The following is a 22,150-nucleotide window of genomic DNA, read 5'->3' on the forward strand; positions in this document are numbered from 1 at the left end:
TTTTTTTTTTTTTTTTTTTTTTTTTTTTTTTTTTTTTTTTTTTTTTTGAATGAGATATTTAATCTAGGAAACAGATACATTGAGAGATCAAGTGAAAGAGACTTTTTAGTGCCTTTCAGTCCCTGGAAGAGGCCATAAGAGGCCTGCAGAGGGGGTGTTTACAAGGGCCTGGAGGGACAGCACCAGGGGCAGTGGCTTCCCACTGACAGAAGGCAGCACTGAAGTTAGATTTTATCATGTCTATTCATTTATGCACAATATGCTTTAAATTTTGTGCTTTTTCTGGGGAAAAGAACTCACAGCTCTATTGACCTGAAGGTGGCAAAAAAATCTGTGATTTCAGACTGCTATTGTTAGAAAGAATTGCCTGGAATTGCTACAAATTGGTGAAGCTGGGGCAAATTCTGCCCTTCCAGAACAGCAACTCTGCTCTTACAGAACACCCACTCTGCTGCTTCCTGCCTTTATGGACTTGTTTTCCAACATTTCTCCTGTTGATGGTTTGCAGAAAATACCATGCCAGTAGCTGGTCATCATCAGGGACAAGATAGGCAGGAGGGCTGAGGTAGGAGCTTCTCCTGGCCTCTGTCCCCACAAATTGTGGATAAAGATCCCATGGTCATGGGGCAGCTGCTCCTTTTCCTGCAAGTTAGTAGGTCAAATTAAAACCAGAGCTCTCATGTCAGCTGGCCAAGTGCCTCATCTTCACTACAAATTCACTTATGGATTTTCTTTTTCCCCCTCCTATGAGGATTTAGGCTCTGTAACAAAATCAGGATATAAAAAAAAAAAAAAATCATGCCACTCTAACAGGTACAATAATATTTTGGATGAATTCAAATCCTTGCAGTTATTATTCCAGCTCAAGCTAAATTAAAATTTACAACACAAAGACTAGCTTCTGGACTAATGTAAATCTCACTTCAGGCTTTGACGAATCCGGATTAATATTTTTGGAAATGGAAAAAGACATAATGAAGGCATGACTGCCTGGAAAAATTCTAAAGATTAGCTACACCCTGCTTAAGGGGAAATTATTTTGATTCACAGGTCTTACTTCAGTTTAATAACCTCTGTAAACTTCTCTGAATGACTGTTTGAAAAGACTAACTCGTCAGAATTTAAGTTGGAAGCATTTTGTGACTGAAAATTTCACCAGGTCCTGTGGACTTCAAATGCTGCTTGTGCATCTGCCTCTTCTGTGCACCAGGAGGAGGAGGAGTGTGAAAGATGCTGACCTACTTTAGAACAAGGGAAAACAGCTTTAGCAAATAATTAAAAAAAATAAATCCTTCTCTTTCAGAATAATTCTTGCAGAACAGTAGAGCAATATTTGACACTTAGAAACCACACATTCTAATTTCACTGTGTTTTTCATTTAGGAAAACACTTGGCAAATGAAGGCTCTGCATTCAGCAGGGAAATTGTGCCGTGTCTTGGAGGTATTCTTGCTGCTATTAAGAAATTGGTACGGAAAATTTAATATTTAGATTCAAACATATGGGAGTAAATTAGTTGGTAACCATGGAGTTAGTCTTTCACAGTTGTACCATTAGAAGCGTTCTCTTGTGTGCATTAAGAGGGAGAGAGAGAAAGGCATTTTGGGGTGAAGGGGAGGTGCTTGCCTGCACTTTAGCTGCCTGCAGAGGTTTGGCTGTCACAGAACAAACCATGGCACAGCTGATCCAAGCCTTGGCTCACCTGGAGGGGTTTTAATGGGGCAGCAGCAGATGTCATTTCTACATTATAGGGGCCAGGGAAATTTGAGGTGTGCCTACACTTCTGTCAGAGTTTGGTCAGTGAAGTAAATTGTGGCTCGGGGTTGAAGTTCTCAACTCTGTTGTGGTTGCATTTGTTTCCTTTTGTGCAAGTGCAAGCAGTGACTCAGTGGGAGCACCACGAAAATCACTTGAAGGCAAAGATCTGCTTGTGCAGAGCTTTTTACATCACAAGGACCTTGATGCTGTTAGTGCAAAGGAGGAAAACAGTGCTCCCCTCCCACAGTGCTGCTGTGAGGATGCACCCACTGCAGTCAGTGGGGTCTGCAGATGCACAGAGCTCAGCAGCTGGGTGATTCACCCTGGGACTGGGGGCAAAGTAATTTAATAATTTATCTTTCCTTGAAACTTTTGCATAGATTCATAGAATACCTTGAGTTGAAAGGGAACCACAAGGATCATCAAGTCCAACTCCTGGCCCTGCACAGGGCATCCCCAAGAATTCCACCATGGGCCTGAGAGCGCTGTCCAAACACCTCCTGAACAGTGATTCCTCGATAATAAAAGACCTGGCAGCAATTATGAGCTGGAGATGGCTGCTCATAGGTAACTGCTGTAAGACCTCTGAAGCCAATAAAGCCAGAATGGCTTCAAACAAGGGTGTTTTAAAAGCTCCTCCATAATGTATTTATCTGCATTATGCAGGTGTAAATCTTCTCAAACTTCCCTTTCTCCCTCAGTGGGTCTCTAAATTATCTATTTCAGCCAGCTCTGCATTAGTCTATCAGGCAAGTGTTTTATGCAATGTGCTGAAATTATAAAGCTGTTTTCTTTTTCACCACTTCAGCTAATTGAGGATGTAACTCACAGGAAAATTAAAACCTTTTACACATTTCTTTTACACCTCTAAATATTTCACCTTGCCGAGTAGAGTAATTTATACCCATGCGTGCAGAACTGGCTCTGCAGACAGCAAAGTTCAACAACATCATTTCTTTCCAGTGTCTCAGCAGGTAATTGTAACTTCCAGAAAAACTGAAGGACAAAGACTGAATTGGATTGATGCATAAATTGTGATGCCTTAAAGACCAGCTTGTTCCAGCTCCCCTGACAAAGGCAGGGACACCTTCCACTATCCCACGTTGCTCCAAGCCCCATCCAGCCTGGCCTTGCACACTTCCAGAGATAGGGCAGTCACAACTTTTTTGAGCAACATGTTGAGCAAGGTGAACAAGCAGAATGATTTACCTAGACATGGAAAATATTCAGTATCAAATAATTTTTTAAAAAATCGTAAGGAAAAAGGGCTTTTTCATCAATTGTATTACTTCATTGTCACTTGTGGATTTTTTTAATTGTCAGGAAGAAATTTGAAGGAATATGCTTGAATGCCCAGAAGAGACTATAAATAGCAACAATCTTTGCTTCAGAATGCAGAATTTTCCAGGAGAGATTATTGCAGAGATGACAGGTAGTATTGACTTAACCAGCCCTGAAAAAGCACCCCCCAAAACCAACCCCAACAAGAGAATTGAATTTTATATGTGTTTAAACAATTTGAAGTATTCTATAAAATGTTCTATAATATTCTATAAATACTATGAAATATTCTATAAAATACTGCTAATATTTATTATTAATAATAATAACTTATTAATGGAAGAAGATGAGTGTTTGCTGATGTGTGATACTGTGAGGGTTAATCTCTCACCTAAGGGTGTAAATGAGAGACATCTTTGCTGAAGACCCTGCACAAGCACTGGAGGAATGACTGGAGAACTGCAGCATTCTCATCTGATCCCAGCTCTGTGCTGCAACTTCCCTCTCTGTGAGGTAGGGATAGTGATACTTAATCTGATGTGACTTTGCTTCTGGGTGGGGTTGTCACCTGTCCCTTTTGGACAGTGGAGAGAAAGAGACATTTTCAGACATCCTTCATCCAGGAACAGATGCTTAAAGCAAGTCAGAAGAATCATAGAATCATTTAGGTTAGAAAAGCCCTCTAAGATCATCAAGTCCAACCATTCTGCCACCACTGCCAAGGCCACCACTAACCTGTGTCCCCAGGTGCCACATCCACACATTTTTTAAATCCCTCCAGGGATGGTGACTCCACCACTGCTCTGGGCAGCTGTGCCAGTGCTTGACAACCCTTTCAGTGAATAGATTTTTCCCTAATACCCAATCTAAACCACCCCGGCACAATTTGAGGCCATTTCCTCTTGTCCTGTCCCTTGTTCCCTGGGAGCAGAGCCTGACCCCCACCTGGCTGCACCCTCCTGTCAGGGAGTTGCAGAGAGTGAGAAGTTTCCCTCTGAGCCTCCTCTTCTCCAGGCTGGAGCTGGAGCTCATCATGAGCTGGAAGTTCCTCTTTCTCTCCATTAGCTGTGATAGGAGGCTAAAGCCTCAGCTCAAAAGAAATATCCACATGAAATAAACTTTGAGCTCTATTTCTCTTTTTTTTTTTCCCTCAGTTGTGGCTTTACTTGTAGGATGACCACAGCCTATTGTGCTACAACCCTTCTCTTTGCACTGTAGTCACAAACCAAATTGTACAGGGAGCTGATAGAGATCAAAGTCAGGGTTTCTTTTTCTTGGGAGAAGCAAGGGAGTTTGTTGGAGCTCTTTATCCAGCTAACCATGAGGCTGCATGACTGTGAGTGGTGGCACAGGAGGAGGCATTGGAATATGGCAGGGTGGCCAGGGAGAGAAGGACTGGCTTTCTTTTGAATACTACAAAGTTAGAACAACTTTTAATTCATCAATAAACAGCAACTAGGCCTTTTATTTTTTCTCTTTTTCTTTTTTCCCCTCACAGCAGTGTTTGATGTTTGTTGTTTACTTTCTTTTATAGCCAGTTCCCTGCCTCACCTCTCTCTGCCCACAGAAGGTTGTTTGTACTTTTTGCTCCCATCCTGCTCTCCCTAAGTGGGTTTTTTTTGTAGGGGTGGATGTACCCTGGCGCGTCTCTTATCTCATAAGCTGAAGAAATGCTGTAGTACAACACACCTGCACAGAGGAGCTTCATCCCCGGTGCCTCCATGCTCTTCCTTTTCACACAGCAGTGGCTCTTCTGGGAGAAAAAATACTGAATTTCAAGCCAGGTGATCCTGCTCCTTATCCTTGGCTTCCAGAGCTCATTGTGCAGAAGATTTCTTGGGGAGGAAAGGAATAATTTTTATCAGTTCACTATACGTCTAGTGAGTTTCTTAGATAAACAGCAAGAAAAAGAGCAGTTGTTCTGTGGCAACACATCAGGCTTCTGCTCGTTGATAAATGCAGATGACTCAGGGAAAATGTAGTAAGACTGAACTACTGGAATAAGTATGTGATTCCTGGGATGTTTGTGTCTTAGAATCACAGCTATCCTTTACCAGCTGACAGCATCAATAGTAGAGAGTTAAAGATTATAAGTCAATCCCTTAATGCATTATCTTATAAATCTAAATAGCTTTTTATGGCTAAGAGGCTTCTGCATGTTTTGCATTTATTTTTTAGCCCTTGTTACTGCTGCACGTGAATCTAGTGCTGCTCAGACACATCAGCTGCAGCTTGTTGTGTTTATGGAACTGAATTCCTGCGTGAGAGGCAAAGAAACCCTTTGGAAAGAGAGAATGCTGCACCATGGCATGTGTGGAAAATTGCACCGGCGAGATTATTGAGGAGAACAGAAATATTCTCAAAACATGGTGAGCAGTGCTTGGCCCTCACCCCTGCAGCTCACTGCTGATGTTCCTAAGCAACTCTCTGCTGCAGCAGCAAGAGGTTTTTAAGATCTTTTTTCCTGGAACAGCAGAGCCTGCCTGCTGCTGGCTGCCTTCTACAGCCCTGGTGAGCTCGCTGAGGGAAAACTGGAGTTTTAACAATTAATGTTAAGGGACTGCTGCAGACAGAAATTATAGAACAGAATCATTAAGGATGGAAAAGCCCTCTAAGATCATTGAGTCCAACCATTAATTCAGCACTGCTAAGCCCATCATTAAAACATAGCCCTAAATGCCACATCTACACATCTTTTAAATCCCTCTGGGGATGGTGACTGCATCACTTCCCTGGGCAGCTGTGCCTGTGCCTCGTCACCCTTTCCATGACAACATTTTTCCTAATATCCAATCTAAGTCTCACCTGGCACGACTTGAGGGTGTTCCCTCATCAAAAATCACAGTTTTCAGCTAAAATAAAAAGGGACAGAAGAAGAATTCTGAATCAGTAACTGTGCTAGAGATCCATCTTCTTCTTCAAGAGTTGCTCCAACAGAGACTTGGGAGAGATTTGCTTTCTCCCTGCCAGACTTCATGTCACTGTCACCTTCTGCCATGCTGCTAGAGCTGTTCAAAAATAAATCACAATGCCCCTTCTTTGGGGAAGCCTGTTCCTGCTTTCTTTGTTCTGCCAGTGCTTGCAAGCAGCCCTTCCATTTTTAGTGAAACTGGTGGAAAACAACTGCATCAGAAAAAGCATAACTTTCTGAAAGTTGTAATACAAATCACTGGTACATTTCATTGGATCCCAAAGATGGTCTTAGATGGTCTTATGACAGCTACTGGTCATGTCATGGTTTACTGAATGTAAATTAATATTGTTCAGGTAGGGATAGGCAAGGATTCATTTCAACAAACACAGAATGGTGGAATCAGAGAATGTTTTGGGTTGGAAGGGACCTTCAAGACCATCTTGTTCTAACCCTCCTGCCATGGGCAGGGAAACCTGGAATGAGATCGTCTTGAAAGGTTTGACTTCTGTGTGTGTGGTGTATATAACTGTATGTACACACAGACATGGAATATGAATTTTCTCCTCTATCAGAGCATCTCAGAATGTCACATCTGCATTGATGCTTCTTACAGACTGTGAGACAAACAAACACGTGCTGGGAATTCACTCCCTCCGGGCAGACTGCTTCAGATAAAGGTACCTGTATTTCCTAGCAAGCTGTGGGATAAGGTTTTACTGGTTTTTACTGGTTTTTATGTTCTGTCCTACTTTTTGTTGTGTATATTTGATATACTTTCTGAATGATAACATAAAGACAGATTACCAGATTAAAATTTTTTCAGATTTTTTACTATATCTGGTATAATCAGGTTCTTACACTGGAATGAAATCTCATTAAATTTGATCAGGTCCTAATTTGCGTGATATATAATATACTAATATATTAATTAGTCATAGTTTATTTATCTTACAGAATTTTGTCATTTGGTACATAGCTGTGGTTTTTGCAGAAAATTATTTTCTTCCAGTATAAGTTTTGTGCTCATTTAATTTTGGAAGGCTTTGGATGTTTTAATTTAGAGTGTTAAACATTGCCCAGTACATTGCTTGGTTAATTGCATTATTTTTAATATGGAAGAGAGAAATGAAAAGAAAAAAAATACCCTTGATGCTCAGGATGCAAAATCTTCCAAGAAAATAGTTGAATTTGAAAACTTAAATATAAAATTTTTGGACCTATAGCATTTGACAGATTGAATTCAATGGTACATTCTATACACAATTGTTTGGGTTCATCAGTGCAAAGATCAAAATTCAATTTCATAACTGGTCAAAGTGAGGGGCATTTGTAGAGAAATGCAGTCCCTACCTTTTAAGAAGAAAATGAGCTTGTTTGATGTCTGACTGACATTGTTAACTGTCAGTTATTGGCTATAAAATAACTTTCAAAGGTACAAGGTTTGTATAAACTGCTTTTACCAGATTCATGACAAAGTTTGCTCCTCTGTGCTGGTCGATTTACTGGGACATTGTTATAGGGAATATTAAAAAGAGTCAGTGAGAGGATGATTTGGATGCCAGTCCTTCCCATGCCTCTGGTGGAGCTGCTTGGAGGACCAGCTGAAATGGAGAAATTAAAACATATATTTAGTGGATGCAAACTGTGATGTAAGAAATAGGAAGAAATTCAGAAAAGAAGACTGTTCAGATGTTATGGAAGAGTTTGTACTCTTCCAGAATTTTAACCTGAATTAATCCTGTAATGAGGGTCCCTCACATAGTAGATCTCACAGGTTGACATTTTAAAATTTCATTACCAAGCTGCATTGGTTATTTTTTTAACTCTTTCTGTGACTGAATGCAATTAAATACAGAAAATACAGCCTTAACCATTGCTCCTTCAGTGTTCTTTCTTTGCAGGCTGCTGAAATTTTAACTGTGAAATCTCAGAGGGGCTAGAAAATAGCAGATTCTCATGCAGATATTATGAAAACTTTAAAAAAACCCCCACCCCTGGCAGTAAAGGGATTCATTATCTGCTGTTTGGAAAATTTAATTTGTTTTGACATATTCTGTTTTATTTTTATAGGCTATATTTAATTCTCATAGCAAAACTAAAAAAAAAAAAACAAAACAACCAAGCAACAGGGAAAAAAATGGAATTTAAAAAGACAAACACTTTGGCATTCTTAGAAAAGAGAATCTGTGGCACGGAGGTTTCTCCTTCTGAATGTCACCTGAATTGCAAGGCATTGCAAAAGGTGTGACCAAGCCAAATAATCTAAATATTCTGTGGACTTGTCCATATTACTCCCATGGAGCTCAATGTGCTGATCCTCAATTTAGCACTATAATTAAAATTTTATAATTATTGTTATTATATATTAGTTGCTTCTCTTCTGATCTGCCTTTTGATAGGTTGTAGGACCAAAGTGAAGGAGGGAAAAGCTGGGACTCTTGATGGTGAATCAAACCCCACTTTTGAACCCACTCCCCTGTACAATCTGAGCTAAGAATCCCTAAAAAGAAGAAAATATGAGTTCCTGGAAGCTTGTGTAAAACCATTTTTCAGAACTCTGCTATTTTTCTTGGTGGCAGGACTATTTCATTAATGTCCTCATGAAATGAATGTTGCCATTAATTAACAATGTAATTGCTGCAGCCAGCATCCTGCCGTGGCCCTTGTTCTTGTAGGCAGTTATAAATGTTTTATCTTTACTCTTCTGAGTAGGAACTTCAGTAGAAAAATTTTTGCTGGGGAAGTTGACCAAGTTGTTTCGAGGATCCAGGGAGTTATGATCTGATGATGACCAGAGAGCTGCAGGCCAGGAATTTCACCTGAGTGGAAGAGAAGCATTGTCTTTCTGTTTATTTTTTGTTTCTTCCTCTTTTTTTGGGTTTGGTTTGTTCAGCTGGGTTTTTTAAATGTCTGGGTGCTGCATTTTAAATATCTCACCCATTTTCCTTCACATTTTTTGCCACATGCTCCCAAAGCCTGATCAACATGGATTTCTGGTTCTCTATCTGTTTACTATAAGACTCTGAGGGTGCTGGGGTTTCTTATCCCTCTTTTTCCTCTTTGGTATCACCTCCTCCTCTGTATCAGAGTTCTTTCCTCAAACATTTCTTTGGGTAGGCTCACGCTTCTTGCACAACTCCTGTTTTGTGTAGGAGTTTAGGAAAGGAAGCAAGTATCCCTTGTTCTGAGGGCATCCTGTGAAACACAAAAAGGGACAATGTTCACCCAAGAAAGAAGTGTAAATCTGTGCTCAAACTTTTATTTTGTAGACCAGCAGGTTGGACTTACCTACCTGAAAGCATCTGATTTCTCCCTGTGTACTTTTTTATGGAAAATACTGCATCTCCCAACAAGGCTTCCTTGACTCGTAATTTAAGACCTTGTAGTAGAAATCCCACTATCTCTCTATGTTCTTGCCTTCTTTGCAAGTTTTATTCTCATCAGAAATATTAAACAGAATTAATGAATAAAGATAGAATGGAATAGAGCTCAAAAGCATGGAGACATAGCTTACGTTCACATGAGAGACCTGAAAATTAGAATGCATGATTTTTTTCTTAATTTTTAATTTTATTTATTTGGTTAACACCCTCCTAAATATGTCTACAATGATTTTGTTTATTAGGATTCAGCTTGATTCTCAGTTACTGCTTTTACAATGAAAAATTTTCCAGGAAAAGAAGAATTTCAATTAATCTGAAAAGGTAAGAGAGAAATTTTTATTCTGGCTCAGAGTTTTTACTATTGAGGCCATGGGCTGATGTTGAAAGACTTGAGAGGCACTGAGAGGTCTGATGAGCTTGAAGAAGAGGTTTTTTGTGCTGGGATGCAAGGGAAGAGGGGGTGATGAGGTTAGGATGTGGATTTGGGAGGGACTAAATGTGCAGTAAGAGGATGGGGCAGACAGATGGATGTGGGAGGACTGTGGGGAGGTTTGTCAGCAAGGATAAGGTCAGGTTCCTGGTCTGGAAAGCTGAGTGTGCAGTTTCCATAGTCATCCTTGCTGACTTGCTCTGTGCTTTTTTTTATGTTATTACTGACTTTCACTGTGTGGGGGGAAAATCTAAATCTAGTGGGGGCTCTACACACATCTGTCCAAGGGGGCTTTCCTAGCTGTGTCCATAACCTCTCCTCCAGAAATGTACATATCAAACAAGAGGTTGGCCCATTAAAAGCTCTGCCATGCTGGGATTAGGCAGCATGAGGTGGGAGCCACATTGTCCCCATCCCACGGCCACTCCACCTGCTCTTCTACAGCATTCACAGCTGTGACCCAAATCACCTGTATTCCTGTTTCTCTTTCATCTTCCTGCACTTGCCTCCATCAGCCCAGGCCCATGACTCCTGCCTGCCTCCTCTGATACTGCATGCCCACCATCCCATCCTTTGTTGTCAAGACTTCCCCATTTTAGGCACTGGTTGAAGTTTTCTCTGAATTATTGTAGTAAATCTATTGGAGTGAGTGATGGTGGTCAAGACATCCCCCAAGGCTACTGGCTGTCACTGCTCCTTAGAACAATGATGAGCTTCTTTCCCAAAGTAGGGCACTGAAATGCTGAATATGAACTGTGCAGCTTTCAAAGATTCCAGGAGCTCCTTTGGTCTATAGCAGATGCTCAGTCCCCAGGGAAACTGTCTGACTCTTGGTCAACAGTCTGATCTGAGACAGGACAAATCAGATACCAGGAGTGTAGGAAATACCCTCTTTGCATGTCTGACCTTAGAAAGGTGGATTTACAGCTGGCCTTGAGGATTGTTCTCATTCTGCTGGTGGAGAGATTGTGCTCCCACATCACAAGGGACAGCCATGGTCATCTAACTCCTCAAGCCTCCCTAAAAATCAGGGCTGAGGCTGTTGCTGCTGAGTAAACCATTGTGCTGGATTCATTCTCATGCTCTTTGTGGCTGTGTTCTGAGCTATGCAGAACATACAAAAGAGATGCTAAATATACCTTGATACTCTCCTACTCTGTCTTTTCTTTAATAAGATCCATTCTGAAAGAATTTCCCCCTCCTCTAATACAGTGCTGATGAGACTTTTATCAGAGGATTGCCCTTGCTTTTGTGTCCTGAACAGATCTAGGTATAAACAGCAATTGTATCTGTTTATTTTCACTCAGTGACACACCCGTAGCATTTTCTCCTTTTTCAACTTTTCTTGCTTTATTTCGTCCTATTTTGATGAAAAAACTGAAGTTGCTTTTTTTCTTCTCCATTTTTCTTTCGGGGCTTTCAGTATTTCTTGCACTTGCCCTCCACTATTTTCAACTGCAGAATGCCTCTGTCTGAATGCTGTGTTATGCATATGATGTGTGTGAGGGGAATAGATTTCTTCGTAGGAGTCGTGTCAGATCAAGCTCATTCTTCTCTGTTTGGAGCATTACAATGATGCAAAATATCAAAGTAGTCCACAGAAATGAGACTCAGCTCACCTTTCTCTGCCTTCCTCACATACCTGTTTCTGCCAAGGGAGCCATTTCCTCTGTTCTCCATATTTTACTCTTTTTTTTCCTTTTTTTAACTGATTTTTCCGCTACAGTCCTTTATTAAAAAAATATTTAAAGCTCGTGAGAATATCCAAACATCTATACTTTGAGTTTATCTGATGTTTCTAGTCTTTGATCACAGGAGTGGATACGACAGGTTTACCTGACTTCAGAATCTCAGAGGCAACAAAAACAGGTAGTGCAGTGTTTGACATTGAAGTCCTGTACAGAAGTGAGTTCAGAGTCCTGTGTTGCTTCACATCCTGGGCCCAGTTTCATTCCTTTGTGTGGCTTTATTTCCTGGGTATCATCTTGTCTCTCTGTTCTCCAAGTCTCCCATCCTACACAGATTGTTCCTGTCCTCCCTTTCTATGCTTTTACCTACTGCAGCAAAACAGAAGGGATGTATTTTTCCACTGAAAAGTCATTTAACTTGTGACTTGTAACCAAGATGAGATTCCACTGTGCTGAGAAATGCACATCCATCAAATTAGACTTTTTTTTTGGCCAGATCTACTAGTGATTCTATTTAAGTGCTCATCAGGAATAGGTGGGTGAGGTTCAAATCAGCTTCAGTTCCCAAAATAGCCATACTGGGTAAGACTCAGTGCTGGTCCTACCAAGATCCTGTCTTCTGCAGTGATCAATAGTTCTCCTTGGAGAAGTAATGCAGAACAGTCAAATATAGAATGACCCTTCTTCTGTATAATCTCCATGACAAATGGAGTGTCAGGGACTTCTGTGGATGAGGATGATATCTGCATTTTAATAGCTTTTGATGGAATTTTGTGCTATGCTGGATCTTCAGTGCAATATTCTCATATCACTGATTAATTCCTTTAGCTCACATATACATTTATCCTCCCTAATAACTTATATAGTTTATTTAATATGGACAATAATTATCTTATTCTCTTGCTTTAAACCTGCTGTCTCTAAAGTTTGTAGGCACCCTGCAGTTCTTGTGTTATGAGAAACAGTAACTCATCTACTCAACTCCTCAACAGCAAAGACGTGTGTGATTTTCACACAACTTTATGTCCCTTCAGTCACCTCTTTTTCAGGCTGAGCAAAAACAGTTGGAAAAATCACCCTAGATAATTGTTACCCATGCTTTACTGGCTGAATGGAATAATGATTCCTGTTAGTTTGCAGGAGCTCTGGCCTCATACTGGAATTAATCTGTTTTTTTCCTTAACATCACCTTAAGGTGATAGGATAGAGCAAATGCTTATCATATCTGCAGATGACAAACATGATAAGAGTGGGAGCACCCTCTGCAGGGCAGAGCCAGAATTCAGAATTATTTTAGCAAGCCAGAAAATTAATTTAAAGGAAAAAAGGTTCATAATGATAATAATAATTTTTAAAAATCCATTTTTTGGCATTTAGGTAGAAACAGTTGTTTATGCAAATCCACCATGAGGGAGATATTTAAGCGGTGATAAACAGAATTAAAGCTGAAAAGTTGAACATAAATCAACAAAGATTTGTAGCAATGAAAAAGGCAACAGTCAGACCAGTGGGTGTGAAAAGGTGGCCTGGCAAATTTTAAGGTGTGTGTTCTCACCTATAGCTTTGGTATAGGACAGACCTGGAGTTTAAAGGAGGATGAAGATTATTTTGAGATCCAAGAGAAGTTCAATAAAGATGACGAAAAAACGTTGAAGAACTGTGCAACTTTTCCATTTAAAACAGGTAAGTCTAAGAGAAGACATGGTAGGAACTATCAAATAAATAAAAATTCCTAGCAAGCCAGTAAGCTTTTCTCCTTGTCCATTTTTTTCAGACAAATAACTGGCAAGAGAACAGATTTAACATAAGAAAAAGGCCCTTAGAAAGCACTGACAGCACACAGAGTAAGCCCCTGGAATCAAACTGGAATCAGCTGTCTGAGTGTTGCAGAGACAGAGAATTTCTACCACCAGGGTTTTTAAGGACAAATCAAGCATCTGTCAGGGGTACTTAGGTCTAATTGATGCTGCTGTACAGCAGAGATGGACTAAGATGACCTTTTGAGATTACTTTCAGTATTCTTTTTTCTACTGTAAAAAGAAGTAGAATTAAACCTAAGCAGGCTGACCTTGGAAGAAACCCAGAGAGAAACAAAAGGGAAGTATACGAAATTTAAAAAAACAAAAAAGAGGGAGACTGGTTAAGCCAATCAGTTACTGATAGACCCTGCTTTTATTTACAGAAGCTCTACTCTAATGCTCAGTCATCACACTGTCTAAAAACTCTTTCTCTGCTTTGTAGAAAAGAAAGATGAAAGTTGGAAGGAAACAGAGAGGAATATCCAAGGGCAAGGCACCTGCCTGAAGCATAATCAATATTGTGTGTCTGGTGCATTCAGTCAGGGATTGTAGGAAAAGGCTTCCCTGGCACGTGAGGGGGGCTGGGATGCAGGTGAGGTGTGGCATAGGCCTGTGAAACCTGGAATATGTGCTTTTGAAAATATTCTGTACATCCTTCAGGCCCTTGGCTATCAGCTCTCTCTGATCATATCTGTCTGGAAACAAAGGCTTCCCTCGAGAAGAAAATTTATCTGGGTACTGATAGAACTGATCCAACATTAATGAGTCCACACAGTTTTGTGGGAGCAAAGGAGGAAGATTTTCCCTGCTTGAGCATGACCTGTGCTGCTCTGGCTGTTCTCACCCATTTTATTTGGTGCCACAGACACGAGTGGCTCGTGTTGATTTTGGGAACTCCTAAAATTTGCTCAGCAGAGTGAAATGGATGATGTTGTTGAAAGAAATACATTAACCTTGGTATTTCCATAAGCTGAAACTCATTTTATTCTTCCTGATCTCTCTAGAAACAGTGGAGCTCTTTGGAAAATATTTAGAAAACTGTGGTAATACTCAGTTGTAATTATTTTTTTTTTCACAGAGCAATAATAAAACAAGATATTTTTGCAGGGAACTCAAGTCAGCAATAGGCAAAAGCCTGAATGACCTGACAGTGCTTCATGGTAACATGTTAGTAATTACTTCAAAATTATTAAAAAGTGACTTTTTTCTTTTTAAGAAGACATTTTAAAGAATATCTTTCAGACCTTATATTTTTTTTTGGCCCAGCAATCTACCCCATTGTAACTCTTACTTCTGCTGTAAATCTTCTGAAGAGAGGGTCAGAGGAGATGTTTATTCAAAAGATAAACTTAAATTTTCTGTTGTACTGGTTTGCATAAATCTATTTCACTTACCATGTAAAAAATGAAATTGCCTTTTGCAAATAAGGCACTACCATCTTTGAAGTCATATGAGGCAAATTATTAAATCTGTGTTTTCCAGCACTGTTTAAAAGTCTTGGCTATAAAACCAATTTTTCCTGATATTTCTTTTGTTGGTCTGACACTCAAATTTTTCTTAATCCTGTACCTCATAATGTTCAGGTCATCAGCCTTGTAACATTTTTCCAGTTGGGTGTGGCTTTAATTTTTAACAGAAATTCAAATAAACTATCAAGAAAGTTTTTTCACCAGTTATCCTGTCAGAAAGGCAAACTTTGGGGTTTTTTTATGCAAGGATTGGGTACTTGAAAAAGTTCCTTCAGAGCTACAGGCCTGGTGGCCAGTCACGCTGTGGGAAAACAAGAGAAGCAAAACAAGTTTCTTAATATTTTGAGGGCTTTTTTTTTTTCATTTTAAGAAAAAATAAATTGTACTCTGTGTCACTACAGGAATTTCTGGGAAATGAGTGGGAAATGCTGAACAGTGCCAGCTCTAACAACAAAAATTCAGCAATGAGAGGAAGAGATCAGCGGTACTCATAGCAGGCTACAATACAGGCTGGAAGGACTGGATACTCTGGTTGTCAAAAGATCCTGAATGGGTGCTCAATGTAAGATACACTGAACTCCTTTATTTTTCCACATTTTTTTTCCTTCTAAAGCATACAGTATGTTAATTCTTAAGTGCTTTCATCAGGCACTGTAGTGATGGACCAGGGGGAATGGCTTCATACTGAGAGGAGGCCCACGCTGCCCACAGAAGCTGTGGCTGCCCCATCCCTGGCAGTGTTCCAGGCCACTTGGATGGGGCTTGGAGCCACCTGGGATAGTGGAAGGTGTCCCTGCCCTTGGCAGGTGGGTGTAACTGGGTGATCTTTTAGTCTCTTTCAATCCAAACTATTCCATGATTCTCTGAATCTATAAAACACAAGCAGTGTGTGCAATCCTCCTGCTGCAGACTGGGACCGTTCATCAGAAGAACCAAGAACACTTTAAGGCACAGCCTGGATATGATCATCCTTAACTTCCACTTCCTGAAGAGCTGTGATAATAGCAGTGAGGGGGCTGTAAAATAGTCTGAGCATCACTGATCTTCCCAGAACTGTGTGTTTGCTTTCCCACAAAGGATAGATAAAACTAACAGACCCCAACTTCTGCAGCTTGTGGCTGGGTGGTTATCGCAGCAGGACTACGTGGTTAATTAATGTTTATGTTCTTTAGTATTTTAATGGGAGCAATGTGTACTGCTGTGTCTGTGGCTGATATAAATATATATATATAATTCTTCTAATGCTACTGAGAGATGATAAAAAGACTTTATTAATTTGTATTTCACATTCTGGGTTTTGCTGAAGGCCAAAGCACTGGAGTCCAGCAGAAAGGTCAGTGGTTGGGGCGCCAGGCAAGGTCCATGGGGTGCACTGCCTTCCTGTAAGCTTTACTTTTAACAGAATCCCTCATTCTGCTTTCAAAATCAACACACGATTCTCCAGACCTAGCAAAAGATGTACCCTTTACCTGGGATTTGTTACTTTTCTTTTTAAAAACAAGATATAGCACAATATTTAAGCCCAATGCACATAGTCCACACAGAGAAATATACATGAAAGAGTAAAGTCCTTAGAAGTGGTATTTTAACATGAATTTTAATTCCATACTTTTCAAACTCTCCTCTAGATTAGTGTTTGCAAATCAGATGTTGTACGTAGCAGTACAGACAGCATTTGATTTAAGAAGATCAATTACTTCCTTAATCCCTAAATAAAACCTTGCTTCTGCATGCAAGACTGAGTTTGTTTACACACAATTTTTAGGTGCAGTGAACCTGTTGACTGGCATTTCACATTATAAACAAAAACTCACACAAAGCTTTCAGGAAGTGCATATTAGATGTAACAAAATCAAACCTTCTGTGGAGGAGAGTGACAGCTTGAGGCAACCTGGCTGAGATGACACCTTCTGTCCTTAGCAGCACTGGTAAGTGACAGAACAAAAAAAGCATTATAGTGACACATACATAGAAATATGCACTGTTACAGTCAATGATCCAGACAGTGCAGTTTAATTTGAGAGGATCTTCTTACTCTTGGTTCTGGTTTTGGCCCTTCAGCACTGCTCTGCATCTTCTTCTAGACCCCTCTGCAGCACCAAGTTATGGTGACCAATACTAACCCAAGAAAAAAAAATCTTTAATCTTACCAATCTAATGCTCTCCAGGAAGGTCTCCATACATGAAGCACACAGAGCATAAACTCTACCTTCTAGAGAATTTTACAGTGCATTTCTTCTCCTTTTACCCAGCAGTCAGACTCAAACATCATGAGGAATCATGTACATGTTTTATCTTTTGATGGAAGGGAAAAGACAGTCTGTTTCCACTGCTGGGGGATAGAAGCTAGAGTATGTGATGAGAAAATCAAGTTCTCTGGTATATTCAAGCTCTATTTTTTTTTTTATTAAAGCCTACTGAAAACCAGGCTCTATTGTTTTATTCAAATATCATGTTAGGAAATGAACAATACACAAGCAAACCATTGTACTAGGATGTGTCCCAAGCTTTTTATACAGATTCACAGTGATAAATAGATAAAAAGACATTGCTTTCAATCTATACCAGATACTCAGGAAGAATACAAAGTGCAGCTTTTTAATATTATACAGTCTCACCCAGAGGTGTTTCACCAGAACTCTGGCACATAAACAACTTCTTTGAAAACAGAAGTTTCCAAAGCATGACAAGCACTAAAATTGCTTCATCCAGATCACTGGGTCAGAGTTGTTGGCACAGGCTCCTTTTAATGTCCATTCCCACCTTCAGAGAGGATGCGTGAGGGCTCTGTGTACTTCGCTGTCATCAAATAGAAAAGGGCAGGGGCAGGTACCAAGGCAAGCAAAGGCAGGTCTTGCTCAAGCTTATCCAGTTTGGAAATGGAGATGATTCCATAGGCATGAAGTAACCAGTGGCTGAAGAGGACAACGAGCCTTTTCTTCCTCACAAGCAGATCCTTGAAAAACTTGCAAAATAAACACAATATCGTGTTAGCATTCAGCCTGTCACCCAGTACCTGACATTTAAAAGGTGTTACAGGTAGAGCACAGAGACCATGTGAAGCCTCCTGGGTTTGAGCCCTTCCAGCACACACACAGTTCCTCAGTGCACCATCAGAGGGAATTCTCACATGAGATTCCTCCAAGAGGAGAAGGGATAAAGGAAGAGGCTTAAATGTAAAATACGCCGTGGAGAAAAGGCAAGAAACAAAATGGTCTCTGTTCACTCAAGTCTTTTTTACTCTGGGTTTTAACACAGGAAACGTGTTCACCTACCTCCACTTCAGAAGCAGACATGTACACAGCCAGTGTAACCAAAGACAGCACCAGGATGATGTATGGGAAGGCATAATCTAAAGGCAAACATGCAACACATTAGCAGGCAAAAAATGGCAGGGCTCATCCTTCAGCAGAGAGAGTTCTTCCAGAGGTGTGAAGCAATCTGAGCTACTCTAGCTGCCTCTTAACATGGCACCACACATGCACAGCAGTGAGGGTCAGCCAAGCACAACCCTTCAACTGCTCCCTCTGAGGTTTTCTGCTGTTTCTTGCTAGAGTTACTCAACACTTATACCATGAACTGAAAAAGGCACATAATGAGAAAAGTAGTCAGGCTGAGTGGGAATTTTGTGGCACCTCTCCAAATGTGACAAGAATGCTGGAAGTTAAACCAAAAATAGCCCATCTCCCCAAATTTACACTGAAATCCATCTCCAATCACACAAACTCTGCATTAGCAAAAAGTGGAACTAGCTCCCTCTGAAGTATTTTCCTCTCACACCCCCTCTATTCCTGTTTTGGGAAAGTGGCAGTCTCTAGCAGCATGGCTGAGGCGAAGCAGTGTTGGTCAGGAGCCTGGTGAGGACAGAGCTCCTAACAAGCAACCTTTTCAGGCAAAACTCAAAATAACCCTATGCAATATCCTCATTCCCAAAGTAAAATGTGTCCCTTCTCTCTCTCCCCTAAGTCCTTTCTTAGTGTGCATTTATAGGTGTGTTCAGGAGTGTTTTCAGGAGAGAACTCACAGAGCAGGCCTCCTCCCACAGCCTGCAGCACGGTGAGGATGGGGAAGAAGTAGAGTGCTGCATAAATGCTTTTAAATCGGTCAGACCTTCCCAAACCACAGGCAATCTTCTTAACCAGGAGAGGCCGAAGCAGCATCATCAACACGAGACAGAAAGCGTAATAGATAAACACAATGGTGTACCTGGGGAAAAAAAAAGAAAAATTCCTTAAAATGGGCAGTTTTCTCATGGAGATTCGGGTCACAACCAAGGAATTTGGGGTTTGTCAGTGAAGTCTAAAGACTTTATAGGCAAAGGGTGTAAACACAGAATGATAGGCTTACTTTTCCTAGGGGAAACAGTCAAGATGTTTCCTTTCCAAGGAAAGGAAAACAAAAAGAAAAAAGAAGAATTTTTAAGCTACATAGTGACAGGATGAGAGGACACAGTCTCAAGCTGCATATGGAGAGGTGCAGGTTGGACATCAGGAGGAATATCTTCACAGAAAGGGTGATCAGACACTGGAATGGGCTGTCCAGGCAGGTGGTGGAGTCACTGCCCCTGGAGATGTTTAAGGACAGACTCAGTGCCGTGGTGGTGTTGGGCCATAAGATGGACTCGATGATCCCAGAGGTCTTTTCCAACCTAACTGATTGTGTGGTACCCTGGGCTATGCCACTTTCTTTGATTACTCAGAAAGTCATTAAGTGCTGCTAAATTCACGTGAAACAGCTCAATGCACAAAAGATTCAGGGGATTGATTGTCACTGACCCCAGCTCTATCTGAACACTTCTGGCAGCTTTGAGGAGAGGCAGGGACAGACACCCAGCTGTACAAAGGGCAGGGGCAGACAGGAGCACAAACACTTCACACTCACAGGGGGTACACGGCCTCGTGGGTGCAGTGCACTGTGGTGATGTAGTCGGGGCTGGGGTTGTAGAGCATCGTGTACCAGTCCGAGAGCTTCTTCACCCTGCAGGAGCGGATGTGCAGGGAGCCCACGGGGTCGCTGACCAGCAGCGTCAGCACGGCCGCCACGCCGCACTCCAGCAGCGCCGTCAGGTGCTGCAGCACGGCACTGGAACTGCGGGACAACACACACACACTCACTGCCACTCTGCCAGCTGCAGGGCACAGCCAAACACCCGCTGAAAAGAGGGGCCCTGGCCAGTGCAGAGCCTTCTATAGAGTGAAAATCCGCTGAGTGAGGAAACTCTTTTACCATCTCAGGTGGTTTAGCATGGAAGAGGAAAGAGCACTGAGGGTAACACACCACACATCTCAGAAGGGGTGACATTGCTATATGTGATATAAGCAGAATTTCCAAAGCTGCAAGTCCTTGTTAAAGATGGTAAACATTCATATAATTAAACATCCCCAGTCCCCTATGTTTTCAGGACTTATAGAACCACAGACTGATTTGGGTTAGAAAGGACTTTAAAGACCATCCAGTTCCAACCCCCTGCCAAGGGCAGGGACAGTTCCGTACACTCCAGAGCCATCACTTCTTAAAAAACTCCAGTCTAACACCTAATGGCCACATGCAGCTGTGGATTTAAATCTCTTTTTTACAGAACTTCTTTGATGTAAAGGCCACAGCAGCTCTGCTATCAAGACCAAAACCCAGAATATATGTTCTTAAAGAGAAAACTCAAACCCATTCTCTTGTTGCACTCATGCAGCCCTGCTGACCCTGGCCCAGGAGAGAGGGGATGGCACAACTCCCTGCTCCTGTCTGCTGGGAAACCCAGTCCACCCGAACTGCCAGATGGACTGTGCACCACCACATTAAAGAGGCACACTGCCCGAGGGCAGTGACTGGAAAGAGTGGCCTGCAGGACACTTACATTTGTAAATAAACCCTCCTACAGCTCCTCTACACTTACATGCAACCAGAACAGCTCAACACAAGGGTGGATGGGGCTCTGAGCAACCTGGTCTACTGGAAGGTGTCCCTACCCACAAGAGAGAGTTGGAACTGGATGATCTTTAAGGTTCCCCCCAACCCAAACCAGTCTAGGAGCCTAAGAACTGTTGGACAGTTCAATTCAGCTTCTCTGATTGATCACTCATGGATAAAAGATTTCCAATTTTAAATAACTAATCTAGAGAAAGAGTACACAAACCTCTTCTTTCCAGAATACCACTCAATAAAGAACCAGTGTAAAACCAGGGGCAGCATGGCCATGAAGCCGAGGTACAGCCAGTCATAGCGGTCTGGAGATCCCATACATTCCCGGCAGATTTTGTTGTCATCGGTTCTTTGGCCTCTAGGACACACCTAAAGAAAGCAGAGGCTGTATTTACAATCCCAGTACCAACAGCAAATCACTGCAGTTCCTGGAAAAACAGCTTGAAGCAGGACAGGGTAAAACATACACCAGATTTTTAAAGAAATGAAACAATAACCCCAGTAATTTCTCAACTTAGACTTGCTTTCTCTGGGTCTTCTTTTCTAATACAAACAAGGGTGAAGCATAATTAGAAGACTTTCACCCAAGCCTCCATTTTCCTCTTCTGCTATCACACCACTCCCTTTCACCTCAGGTCCCTCACCAGGCTGCTCACAACCCCTGTTCCCCAGTTTCTTGCTTCCCTTTCATCCCACCTTCCCTGGACCTCCTTCTCCCTTAGCACTCCAATGAAATCAGTGTGCACAGTGATTTATTTCAGCACACCTCTCCACACCATCCCGTTCTGTTCCAGCATTTCCAGCCCCACCACTCAGCTCGGGATCAGCATAGAGCCTCCAGCACCTCCTTCGGGAACGTGACACGGCGCAGCTCCCGTTTCGCTCAGGGAGCTGAGCCGGCCCCCAGCAGCCCCCGATCACCCCGGCCCGCAGGGGCTGGGCTGGGGCCGCGGTGCTGCTCCCAGCGGGACCCGCCTGAGCTCCCGCACCGGGAGAGCGCCGGGCCACCCCTCCCCGGCCCCAGCCTCGCACTTACCCCGCAGTCCCCGTAGGTCTCCACGGAGCCGTTCACAGACAGCACGGTCCTGCCGCAGTACAGCCCGAGGCAGGCGGGCTGGATGTCCACAGCTGCGGGGAGAGCGCGGGCCGCGTTACTGGGAGGGGCACCGAGCGCCACTCGCGGTCCAATCCGCTGACAACATCCTCATCCACACCTCCACCCTCGCTCCCAGCCCCAGCCCCAGCCCGGCGCCTCAGCCCGGCCCGTCCTACCGGCGCGGAACATCGCGGTAACCCAGCACCGAGAGCCCCCGGCACTTCCGGCTCAGCGCTTCCGCTTCCGCCGGGGTCGGCTCCACGCGGGAACGTGGGCGCGGGAGCACGCGAGGGGCGGGGCTCTGTGGGCGGGGCCTGTGGCCGTGGCCGTGGCCGGGGAGCGGCCGCTGCTGTGGGCGCGGCTTCAGCCGGGCGGGCGCGGCGGGGGCGCGGCCTCGGCTCGGCGCCCAGAGGGGGC

The 22,150-nt window shown here is 42.5% G+C and overlaps 1 protein-coding gene across 2 annotated transcripts; it reads right to left on the minus strand.

The window, feature by feature from the left end:
- Positions 1 to 16,299: 16,299 nt before the first annotated feature.
- LOC121673840 (JNK1/MAPK8 associated membrane protein) lies at positions 16,300 to 22,019 on the minus strand. 2 transcript variants are annotated; one of them, XM_042047616.1, is made up of 7 exons: positions 21,910 to 22,019; positions 21,674 to 21,765; positions 20,852 to 21,006; positions 19,603 to 19,809; positions 18,832 to 18,927; positions 17,997 to 18,073; positions 16,300 to 17,686 (listed from the first exon to the last, which is right to left on the minus strand). In XM_042047616.1, exons 1-6 carry the CDS (start codon positions 21,920 to 21,922, stop codon positions 18,004 to 18,006), a joined length of 633 nt encoding a protein of 210 aa, XP_041903550.1. In that variant the 5' UTR covers positions 21,923 to 22,019; the 3' UTR covers positions 16,300 to 17,686; positions 17,997 to 18,003. The 2 variants fall into 2 exon arrangements, with proteins under 2 accessions (XP_041903550.1, XP_041903549.1); XM_042047615.1 differs by having other exon boundaries at positions 18,746 to 18,927; positions 21,910 to 22,018.
- Between the last annotated feature and the right edge of the window lie 131 nt (positions 22,020 to 22,150).

This window comes from Corvus kubaryi, unplaced genomic scaffold, assembly GCF_017639235.1.
Source record: "Corvus kubaryi isolate FWS band 111438036 unplaced genomic scaffold, C.kubaryi_AGA036_p1.0 66, whole genome shotgun sequence".
In the NCBI taxonomy this organism is placed as follows: Eukaryota; Metazoa; Chordata; class Aves; order Passeriformes; family Corvidae; genus Corvus; species Corvus kubaryi.

What these genes read in the sequence shown, in the direction of transcription:
- LOC121673840 (XM_042047615.1), bottom strand. An exon ending in AGACCTACGGGGACTGCGGG is followed by an intron (nt 21,007 to 21,673) that starts GTAAGTGCGAGG and finishes TGCTTTCTTTAG; the next exon opens with GTGTGTCCTAGAGGCCAAAG. An exon ending in TGTCTGCTTCTGAAGTGGAG is followed by an intron (nt 17,687 to 17,996) that starts GTAGGTGAACAC and finishes TTATTTTGCAAG; the next exon opens with TTTTTCAAGGATCTGCTTGT.